Source organism: Fistularia commersonii, chromosome 13, assembly GCF_037954325.1.
Source record: "Fistularia commersonii isolate RoL2024-O1a breed Wild chromosome 13, RoL_Fcom_v1.0, whole genome shotgun sequence".
Classification (NCBI taxonomy): Eukaryota; Metazoa; Chordata; class Actinopteri; order Syngnathiformes; family Fistulariidae; genus Fistularia; species Fistularia commersonii.
The window spans coordinates 8,680,268-8,692,727 of NC_141296.1; the positions used below are offsets into that span (position 1 = coordinate 8,680,268).

The 12,460-nt window shown below is 39.4% G+C and overlaps 1 protein-coding gene across 4 annotated transcripts in view; it reads right to left on the bottom strand.

Moving 5' to 3' along the window:
• Positions 1-12,460, bottom strand: part of diaph2 (diaphanous-related formin 2) — a 339,738-nt gene that overhangs the window by 134,864 nt on the left and 192,414 nt on the right. For all 4 annotated transcript variants that reach the window (XM_086157743.1, XM_086157742.1, XM_086157744.1 and 1 more), the window contains 2 exons: positions 5,383-5,484; positions 2,491-2,730 (listed from right to left, as the gene is read on the bottom strand). In XM_086157743.1, coding sequence (XP_086013869.1) covers positions 2,491-2,730; positions 5,383-5,484 — 342 coding nt within the window. The remainder of the gene's footprint in view (positions 1-2,490; positions 2,731-5,382; positions 5,485-12,460) is intronic.

Consider the following 12,460-nt stretch of genomic DNA (forward strand, 5'->3'; position numbering starts at 1 on the left):
AGAAGTGAAAAAGCAGAAGTGCTGATTGTGGGTGAAAGGAGTTGAAGGTGGCACTCTTCTGCTGCTGGCAATACAGTCAAACTGGGAGAAAAGGTTTCCTGCTGATCAGGGAGGGAGGGGTGGACTGTAGAAAGTGGGTGGGTGGGTGGGGGGTTATTTCTATTTGGCTATTGCTCTGATCCCCGGCTACATGCTTGGTTTATTGTTGTCCTCAAAATAGTGTTCGATTTGCATATTGTGTATCCATTTGGCTGCAGTAATCCCTCCTCTCAGGTCAATTCTGGCTCTCCCGTATGCCCTTCTGTCTCCTGATTACAGTGTTGCATTTCTGGCTCTTAGCACAACATAAGCAGTACTGTTGAACAAGGGCTCAGGGTACTGAGGCGCCCTATGTATTTAGTGTTGGTGGTGTTCTCGGCACCGAATCTGATGTAATCTAGTGCTGGGAAGGTGTAGTACTCTGTGTCCCCCTGGTCAAAGAATCCCCACCGTGCATTCTCAAAACAGTCCTGCAGTGCTGGCTCAGCCTCCTCAGAGTGGATCCGAGCTGTCTTGACCTGACTCTTTGTCTTGTCATTCGCAAAGTTTCAAATTGTCCATCTTCTTGATGAGAGAGTGAGCGTTGGCAAGAAGCAGGCTTATAATGCCCAGTCTGTGCAGGGGCAGATGCACGTTTAACTCACTTCTGCCATCTGTATCTCCATGGTCTTGGTCCGACCCAATCTCAGGTTAAAACGTAGCACTTCCTAGGGCAAATTATCTCTTTAGGAAAGGAAGTTATGTCCCCTGGAACTAAAACTGAACAGTGCTTCCATATTTCCATAGTTACAGAGTGTGTATACATTAAAAAACTGCTGTGAATAGGAGAGCCTCTGGCTACTGTGACTATTACCGTCGCCAACTCAAAGTAGGAGGAGAACACAGAGAGCTGGAGAAAAATACCAGGGCCTCAAGGAAGAGCTGAAGAGGATGTGGTACATATATAAAAAAGTGGTCGCAGTAATGATCAGGTTTCTTGGAGCAGAAAACTCCAGATGAGTGTAAATACCAAGGATCTTGCCCAGAGGCACTCAAGATACCAGGCCTGCAGCAGAGGACCTAAACTATAGAACACGATACTGCTCAGAAAGGCTGAGAAGATAATATGATCAGCAGCAGTCTGGATCGCACACAACTCTGACCGGCCTGAGTGGAACTGTGCTGCTTCCACAGTTCCACAATTCCACAATCTCACTACCTTTCCCAATTCACTACCTCACCCACTCACATCATGTCCTAACTCTGCTGTCTCTCCTTGTTTATTTCGGCCCGCACACATCCTGCCTATTTTTGTTTATTTATCTTATTCATTACTATTTATTTTTGTCACTATATTAATATTGTTGTTTAGTTCTAGTTGTGCATTTTTCACTCACACTGTTCCTTGATGTTGTCCCGGTGTTGTTGTAGTTGCTTGTTGTTGTTGTCTGTTGTCTTCTTATCTGCAGTCTATTTATTCGTGGATTTTTTTTTGTCTTGCTGTCTCCTGTCTTCTGCCTTTCTATTTATATTTAGACTCATATTTGTATTAAAATTTATCTCATTTTTTTGACATTATAGCTGTTAGTCTGCTGTGACAAAGGAAATCCCCCTATGGGGATCAATAAAGTTTATTTTATCTTATATAACACAGACACACACACAAACATAGATTAATATATATGCTGAATATAGCAAAAATATATAATTTTGTAGTCATATTGCAAGACAGAATTATAGTGCCTTGAAATGTTGATATAGAGAATTACAAGAGTTTTTTTTTAATTTTTACTACATTTATCTATTCTTTGATGCCACACTTACTTCCCCTTAAGATTCTGATCAAGCATGCAATAAACATAATTTTGATGATGTACATGCAGGAGAGTGGCTTCTTTCACTCAAACTAGCGTAATGCTATCTTGAATTATCTTTGAGTTTCTTAAACTGGATTGATGGGATATACATTTTTTTAATGAAATAGGACAGGAATATTGAGTTTAGAAACCGCATCTTCTTTCTCTCTTCTCAGATCAAGGAATCTGTTTTTGAAAACTAAAGCAAGGGACTGCTTTGTCACAACCCGAAATGTGTTCATTGGCAGTGAACACAGACGCTGTGTCTGCTGGGCTCAATATGTCATTGTGTTTTTATTCTGTTGTTTTATTTATAACAGTTTGAACTAAATGTATTTTAGTGATATATGAGTACAATGTTAAAATGCATTTTTCAACACAGCAGAAAGAAAAACCAATAACCATATCTGGGCACAGACATTTCAGTGATTTAAGACCAGCGTGACTAATGACTGTTGAGCAAGTATGACTGGGAATAATGAACTTCCAAAAAGTTTAGGTAAACTTTGATTTCATTTTCTTAAATAAGTCTGTGATGTTGCACATGTTGCGCACTTGCAAAATCATTGTATGAGTTCTTATTCCTTATCTGCTGAGTGGTGTTGAGGTGAGTTACCTTGCTGAGGAAACTGATATTGAAACCAAATGTCTGGGCGTTCCTCGACCCAGCATTCATGTAGTTGCCAACAAGCAACACCAACTCCAGCAGCTTAGTAAACCCTTGACTCTTCTTCACTTCCTCACAGGCGAATGTCACATTCATGATGTCAGGTCGAATGTTATTCACTTGCTCCTCAAATGTCAACTTGAATAAAATGCCGTTAAGACGTGGTCGTAGGAGCTTTACTGTGCTCATCTGGAGAGAAAAATACAAAATAAAAAAGAACAATTTAAGTAATTATTGAATAGTCACCTCAAAAGCACAAAACAGTGAACATTGTGCTAGTATGGAATGCCAAAATAAAATGCTAAAATAATGCAGGATGAGCTTACAGATATGTGAAATATTTGTTTCTGTAGCCTTTTTCTGTAGCCTAGTGTGTTTTCTAAACTCTTTTTAAACTGCGCCCAAGCAGCTCGCTTGCTCGATTTAATTCAATGCACTTAATTTTGCTTTCAAAGACACCAAACACTCTTTCCTGAACAGCAAATAACCCAGCGAATATATGGTATGATAGTTAAAATATTTAAAGGAAAATGATTTCATTTGATTCATTTATAATTATACAAGTCTCTATATTCCCATTTGGTGGAACTCTGATGTGAATAAATAAAAGTGGGGGTTAATCCGACATCCATTGTGCATCCTCAAATCCTCAAAGTCTAAAAGTCCACTTCTGCAGTGAGGGTAGTGGAGATACTGGAGCCTATCCCAGCTGTCATGGGGCAAAAGGCAGTGGGCATCCTGAAACTGTTCGCCAGTTGATCGCAGGGCCACAAACAGACAACCAACCATTTACTCTCTCATTCAGAAATCTGGGTAATTTTTCCAGTGTATTCCAATTAGCCTCCTGCATGTTTTTGGACTGCTGGAGGAAACCAGAGAATCTAGAGGAAACCCACACAGACTTAGAGAATATTCAAACTCCACAGGGAAAGACCCCCTTTGGGAATCAAACCAGGGTCCTTTGTGTCGTGAACATTGCACCACTGTGCTGCCACCTCAATAACTAACATATAATTAATTGATAAAAGCAGTCCTCTGAATGAAGAGCAAAGAAGCACAAAACAAAATCCTATAGTAAAAAAAAGAAAAAGAAAAAATTGCAGGAGGTAAACTGTATTCATTACTGATGATTTTGGGAAAAAAATCAACACAAAAAAACCTAGCTTGTAAACAAAGGAACTAAATTCAAATTGACTAGTCTCACAGATATTCAGGACAAACAGGTTTATTTTATTTGATAATATAGAAAACTTAACTTCCAAATGCTGAAGAAATTCTAACCTAATACAAATAAAACATATAAAAAACATGTAAAGGCATGAATGCAATATGTAAATATATAATCAGACAGATCTAACACACACACACACACACACACACACACACACACACACACACACACACACACACACACACACACACACACACCTCACCTAGCTCACTCAAAATGATTTGTATACAAAAAGACATTGTAATGAGAAGACAAACAGTGGTGACAGCTCAAGCAGACAAAAGCCTGAACATGTCTTATTTCCCAAGGGAACTAAATAGAACTAAATTGAGGGGCTACTATTTCTGTGGGATTGTTATATGATCACTACATTGGTGAGATCACGACCCCCAGTGAGACTAGTCACTACATTGGTGAGATGTCGACCCCCCGCGACACACCATCAAAGAAAAAACTGTATCTAATAAGAACGGCGGGGGGATGGGAAACATTGCTGTCTTAAGATATAATTGGAAATGGTATTCACAAAATTCTTTTGTGACAACAATGTCCCCCTGTGATCATAGAAAGTAGGACTTTCTTTTACAGGTGTCTTCAGTTACTGGGATTTCACTTTGGAGGAGGTTGGAATTGGAGACTCAACTAAACTGAAGGGTCACAAGCGCTCAGGATTACCAAGTCTTATACATTTCTCTTTAAATCAGCTTTTTTGTTTGTGGTTAGTCAGTGTCTAGTACCTTGTGCTTTTGGGGCCAATATACAGAACAAGATAGAAAGGCATACTCAAATCATCATTTCAGCTTAAAGGATCAACTTGGTAAGTCATTGTACCTTGACTGAAGTGATCTGCTTTTGCTAGTGAGCTGTCAAAGGGCAATGATCAACCTTTGAACATGGAAATATTCAAATGCTATAATACATCTGATTATTTAATCATTAGTTTTTGCAAGAACCAGTCTATCAGTTGGTATAAGTCAAAGAAAAATGTATTTAAAATGCGTGTTTAATAAATTATCTAATTTTGAATTTAATATAGCAAAGTCTAAAATAAAATTGGCAAAGTGCTGATGATAAACTGCCAGGCATGATAAGCAGCAAATCCAAATTATGCATAAACATAATGGTAGCATTCACCACAATGAATAGGCTGAGAGTGAAATTGGCTGTCAGTGCATGTTTCATCAATGACAACAGCAAGTTTCTTTTTCTTTTGTTATGGATTTGTGCATGAAGACAGCTAAAAATCAGGATCCCCCCCTTGCCCTTTTTAAATGAAATATATTATCTATTTTTCTTGGAAGTTAGCATACATAATTGTGGAAGATATTTAAAAAATAAACATCTACGCAAGTGTTTGGGGAAGGTGGTAAACCGTTTTTTTTAAATATTTTCCTGTTCTTAAAAAAATTAAACGGTAAGTAGAGATAAGATTCTAAGATAGTAAGAAATGCATGACAGACAATTGTGCAAGGTGAAAGATCACCATCAAAGTTCTTGATGACTAAACACGGTACTTCTCAGCTGTAAATGTATTTGGGTATTTGGCTGTAGCGCTGTGTATACGTTGGTCTGATGGAGTAATCTAGTAGGCAGAAGAAAACTATACTTACCACAATCCCAAATTGCTCCGACTCCACCAGGTCTTCATATTCTCCTTTAAGTTCCGATAGTGCATTCAGCTCTTTCTGCTCTGGCAGGTTCTTTATCAGGTTCTACAAATGAGACCACACACAAAAACCATGTGCAAAGCAATGAAAATATATCACTTACATCCAAAGCAGGAAAAAAGGTATACAGAACAGTAGAGGGGGAAAAGATTTGCAAACAGTTAACTTGAACAGACATGTAGTACATTTAAAATAAAGTGCTCTTGAACTTGTGCCACTGACCAGTTCTGCAGATTTATTAAAGACTAACTATCCAGGCTTGTGATTCCTTCATGAATTAAGAAGGGTTATATAGTAAACCTCTTTTGGCTCTCAATTGAATTGAAACATATCAATACCACATGCTGCTCTGCTTGAATTTCTGAGAATCAGGCCATGGGCGTATGAGATGATTTGATCAGTTACCACATATGTCAAGACCTTTAGAGAATTAACCCCTACTACTCAATCTATATTACAGTATATTGTAGTAATCCACACTTTGTAAAAATGTCTGGCATGATTGTGTCTCTCTTTCTCATATACGTGTGTATATATATGTGTATATACTCTATAAATATGTGTGTATATGTATGTGTGTGTGTGTGTGTGTGTGTGTGTGTGTGTGTGTGCGGGCGCATGCATTTTCATAAGTGTGCATGCGTTTGTGTGTATGTGTGTGCATGCGTGCGTGATGTCGGATGAATCGACAGACATGTAAAATGAGCAGTAATATTGTTGGGAGGATAATGATGAACCAGAATGGTTATGATAATAATGGCAGGCATGGCTGTGAATGTTAACTGTTTTTGTGAAAGTCAACTGGCAAAACTTTACTAAAATACATGCCGTTTGTGTCTTTGTTTCTATGGGGGCAACACATGCCCATTTCCAGGTGTGCACAAAACATTGTTTTTCATTATACCCCAAAATATAATCATTGCAAAAAGACTAATGCAGGGTCATATGGTAAGACGCAAAGACAGCATACAGCTACCAGGCCTGGTTGGACACTCTTTAGATTCCAAAAGCACTGCAGGCCTTGTGGCCAAGAGCCTAGTAACCACTAATGATGACATTTTTGGTATCCCCCCAGGGAAATCAGTAATGTAAAATAATAAATAAATAAATAAAACGAAGGGGGCTGAGTGAAAGAGAGATAGAGTGAGAGAAGCTCTTCTTTCACACCAACTGACTTCTTGTATTCTTTCATCCACTAAGGTCAACTCCGGGCTTCTTTGCAATTCCAAATTGAGTATCCTTTGGCCAATATACTGACCATCCCTCCTCTGTACATCTGTACTGGTCCAAACCATCTCAGTCCGGCCTTTCCGACCTTATCTCCAAAACATCTAATTTCTGCCTCCTTCTGATGAACTCATTCCTGGTCCTACCCATCCATGTCACATCCAAAGAAAAAGTCAACATCTTCATTGCTGTTAAATCGAAAAGTGTAAATCTTAAACTCAGTGGATGATGTCTGCATAAAATCTTGTGGGGAACAATTGATGCGGAAGCAGTACCACATATGTATAGTTCTCATCCCAGGCAATCGGTCAAACTGAGTGGCAATCAAAAAGCAACCTGGGAAATGTTGAGAGACATATGCTAGTTCTCTTCATGTTTTCAATTACATGTCAGTGATTGAAACTGTGATGAAAAATATATGAGGCTTTAAATTCAATGTGAAGGAATGATCACTACCTCCATATACATGTTTTTTTGGTACATATCATATTCCAAAGCAATGGACAAGTATCGCACACAATACGCAGTCAGTGTGTTATTGATTTTATGTCAATAGATCAGCTCAAGGTCTCTGAAAGAGCCTCACAAGACTAATCATGGTGTTTCCCCCTCAGACTGACAGGAAACTGGACTTGCAGCTGTAAAAAATACGATATATACAGTGCAAAAATAATCTAGAAGTAATGCAGCCTCAGGGGGGCACAAGCCAGTGTCTCTTTGAGCCGGTCCCAAGCCTTGATAAATGCGGAGGCTTGCATCAGGAAGAGCATCCAGCATAAAACTTGTGCGAAAACCAATATGCAAATTGAACCTAGGAATCTCATACCAGATCGGTCAAGGCCGGGGTTATCAACGACATTGGTGCCGATAACCTACAAGTTACTAGTGGAAAATTTGGCTACTGTGGATCAAAGAAGGAGAGGACAAAGGCGTGTTCGGAAGCGGAATGAGAAGAGGAGAGGCAAGAGTCTGGGACTGAGAGCAGGGACCTTGAATATTGGGACGAAGGCGGGAAAAGGTAGAGAGCTGGTTGACACAATGCAGAGAAGGAAGGTGAATATACTGTGTGTCCAGGAGACCAAGCGGAGAGGTAGTAGGGCTAGAAGCTTAGGAGCAGGTTCTAAGTTGTACTATCATGGTACTGACAAGAAGAGAAATGGAGTAGGAGCTTTCTTGAAACAGGAGTTTGTTAGGAATGTTCTGGAGCTGAAAAGAATGTCAGATAGTCTTCTGAGTCTGAAACTGGAAATTAAAGGTTTGATGCTGAATGTTGTTAGTGGCTATGCCCTGCAAGTGGGATTTGAGAGTGGTAATTGGTGCAGACTTCAACAGACATGTTGGTGAAGGCAACAGTGGGAACAAAGAAGTGATGGGCAGGTTTGGTATCGAGGATAGGAACACAGAGGAAGAGATGGTGGTGGACTTAGCAAAAAGGATGGCAATGGCTGTAGTGAATACTTTTTTTCCAGAAAAGACAAGAACATAGGGTAACTTATAAGAACGGACATAGGAGCATGCAAGTAGACTACATCTTAATCTGAAGGAGATCAGTGACAGCATAAGATGGTGGTTTGTAGGGTGACTCTGGTGACAAGGAAGCTCAAGAGGACAAAGGCAGAGCAGAGGACAAAGTGGTGGAAGCTGAAAAAGGAGGAGTGTTGAATGGTTTTGAGATGAGGACTTGAAAAACGCTCTGGGTGGTCAGGGAGAGCGTTCAGATGACTAGACGACTCCAGCTAATGTTATCAGGGAGACAGATAGGAGAGTACTTGGTGTGACGTCTGGAAGGAAAGTAGATGAGACTTGGTGGTGGAATGAGGAAGTGCAGGAGTACATACAGCGAAAGTGCTTAGCAGAAGTGGGACACTGAGGGACTGAAGAGAACAAACAGGAGTACAGGGAGTTACAACATAAGATAAAGATAGATGTGGCAAAGGCACCGGGAGATGAAAAGAATGTACAGCAGGTCCAGGTGATTCAGGATAGAGAGGGAAATCTGCTGCAAGGCAGAAGGTCTCAAGGATGACCAAAAAGAAGATTTATGGACGTAGTGAGAGAAGATATGAGGGTAGTTGGTTTGAGAGAGGAGGATACAGAGAATAGGGTTAGATGGAAAAGGTAGATTCGCTGTGGTGACCCCTGAAGGGAAAAGCTGAAAACGTAAGAAAGAAGAAACATAAACTAGAAGTGTGTGTGTGTGTGTGTGTATATATATATATATATATATATATATATATAAAGAGTAGCTGTTAATTTGTTGTCTCCCCCCCCCCCAAAAAAAAAAATCAAGAACTTAGCAGAAAAGTAAGTCAGTCTGTCAGCCTTTTTGTTCCACCTTAATTCACAGCATGCCAAAATTATGATACAAGTGAAGTGAGGTACTATTTGATGAAGATAATTAAACATGATGATGGTACATTACAAAGCGCATTCTGTACAAATTCTACAAGAGGCTATTCCCCTTTGATGCATAAAATATTCAATGTAATTAAAAATAACTGACAATATGTTTTAGATAACATTAAGACCACGATGTCAATCCAATGTGCCAGTTTTGAGAAAAGTTGTCAAAGTCAGGACAGAGCATCGATGATATTTGACGAGGTATATATGATACAGATTTGCCGCAGGCTTATTTCAGGTGGTAAACAAACATGATGGCTAATACTTTGACTGGTGCTTTTTCAGCTTACTTATAAATAAATGTGCGACTGAATATTTAAAATGTTGAAAATCAAAAAGACACATATTCATTTGGCACTCTGACAAACTCCCCACTGTTAAAAAAAGCAAAATAAAATTAAAATTAGAAATTAAATAAAATCTTTTTTGAAAAGATCATAGACGTGACTGTTGTGAGAATATATTAAAATCTGCATGTTAAAAAGGCAATTTATAACCTGTGTCATACAGTACTGCTAAGAGGTCAGTCAGATACTGAAAATGAAATAAATAAACTCTAGTAAAAAAAATAAATCCCACTTCTACCCATCAGTTTTCTTTGAAGGTAAAGGAGTATTTGCATAGTGAAATACTGGTGACTGATCACTAAACATTTGTAGGGAGCTGACAGTATCTGGAACTGGAGTATCTGTCTTTCACTGCTTTGCTTTGATATGAGCTTGCTGTGTATAAAGGTTGTGGAGGAACATCATTTACAAACACTTATACACTTTAAAAGGACATATTAAGGATCTTACTCAGGCAAATGCTATTTAAGTAGTTCATGTCAATAAAACTAGAAGGTGAAAATTTAGTACAACGCAAACATGAATGAAAAGCCTTTAGATTTGAGCTATAATGATTGGCAGAGATGTCGGCATGGAGCCACAGTTATGTATTTTAAATACGTTTACATCAAATGAAACAGTTCACAACGCTAAACAAATAAAGACACTCATTCCTAATTATATGTCACATCACATCAAGATCACATCATCTATTAGAGCAATCACAACCTTATTAAACGCTATTGAAAAAAAGAATTAGGTCATTTGATGACAGAAGGATAAACTGAGTTAAGTGTAGTGTTTTCTATAAGGAACTGTGAATTTTCTCCTTTTAGTTGCTTTCTTTATCACATTTGGGAAACAGAAAAGCAAGTGGAGTTTTTGTCCATTCTGTCAAAAAGATAATGGGATTGTCACCTCCCTCCAGATATCATAATTTACTTAATGCAAGATATATATACTATACACATACACACACACACACACACACACACACACACACACACACACACACACACACACACACAATAAAGTGCCATTTAGATTGACTTAAGAGTCAGTTTTGCTCTCATGCATACATCAGCAGCTTCACTGAACATTTTGGCATAATCATGACAATCAGAAATAACATGATTCCCTAAAATGCTTCTCTAAGAGTTAATTGCTCACCTTTTATGTAGTCAAGCAGTGGAATTATGAAATGTGCTACTTTCATATTCCAAAACTGTTGAGAGGGTAGGTGATCTTATCGCAAAATCCTGTCAAAATCCTTTCCAGTGTCTCACTGAGTGAACCATCCAGAAATGGACACACCCCAGCTAATTTAACAGGTGCTTTTTTGACGATGTGTTAAAAGAAAATCTCTATCTCCAAACATGTAGTGTTGTTGGGGATGTTGCTTGATCTCAGAAAGCCTTTGAAACTGTCAATTGCAACATACCCTTGAACAATCTATTCATCTTTATATTCTCCTTAGACGCCCTGACAGGATTTGAATGCTACTTGTCTAATCGATTTCAGTGAGTCACAATACAAAAAATTGTTCAGATGAGCACAGTACATAGTACAAGCTTGGGCACTCTGCTGATAATTACATACTAATGACTTTCCTTAATCCCCTGATGCCAATTTCCAAACATACGCTGATGACACAGTCATTTAGATACATTCTATTCTTATTATTATTATTATTCTTCATTATTCTCACTTTAACAGGTGAAAACAAGTGGCATGGTAAAGTATTTGTTTTTCATTTAGTTGAATACTAATTGTGTACACTAACAGTTATCTAATAATGGTGTCTTCTTCTTCAGGCTTTTCCCTTAAGGGGTCGCCACAGCGAATCATCTTTCGACATCTAACCCTATTCTCTGTATCCTCCTCTCTCACACCAACTATCTTCATAGTTCAGAGTCCTCTCTCACTATGTCCTTCTCTTTGGTCTTCCTCGAGACCTCTTGCCTGGCAGCTCCAATTCCAGCATCTGTCTACCAATATATTCACTATTCCTCCTCTGCACATGACTGAACCATCTCAGTCTGGCTTCTCTGACCTTCTCTCCAAACCATCCAACATGTGCTGCTCCTCTGATAAACTCATTCCTGATCCTGTCCATCCTGGTCACTCCCAAAGAGAACCTCGACATCTTCATCTCTGCAACCTCTGGTTCTGCATCCTGTCTTTTCGTCATTGCAACCGTTTCTAGGCCATACAGCATCGCTCGTCTCACCACCGTCTTGTACACCTTTGCTTTTATTCTGGCCGATAAGTCTTCTATTCCATAGTACCCCTGACACTTTTGCCCACCCATTCCAACCTGCTTGGACCCGTCTCTTAACCTCTTTTCCACACTCTCCGTTGCTCTGGACTGTTGACCCAAAGTACCTGAAGTCCTCTAACTTCTTGATCTCCTCTCCCTGTACCCTCACCGTTCCACCGGAGTTCCTCTTATTTACACACATATATTCTGTCTTGCTGCGACTAACTTTCATTCCTCTCCTTTCCAGAGCATACCTCCACCTCTCTAGATTTTCCTCTACCTGTCTTCTGCTCTCACTACAGATCACAATGTCATCTGCAGACATCAAGGTCCATGGAGATTCCAGTCTAACCTCATCTCTAAGCCTGTCCATCAATATCGCGAACAAGAAGGGGCTCAGAGCTGATCCCTGATGGAGTCCCACCTCCACCTTGAACTTCTCTGTTACCCCTACAGCACACTGTACCACTGTCTCACAGCTAGCATACATGTCCTGCACTAGTTTAACATACTTCTCTGCCACTCCAGACTTCCTCATACAATACCAGAGCTCCTCTCTTGGCACCCTGTCATATGCTTTTTCTAGGTCTACAAAAACACAATGCAGCTCCTTCTGGCCTTCTCTGTACTTCTCTTTTAGCATTCTCAATGCAAATACTGCATCTGTAGTACTCTTTCTAGGCATAAAGCCATACCGCTGTTCACAAATGCTGACTTCTGCTCTCAGTCTAATTTACACTTCTCTTTCCCATAAGTTCATTGTATGGCTCATCAACTTTATCCCTCTATAGTTGCCGCAATTCTG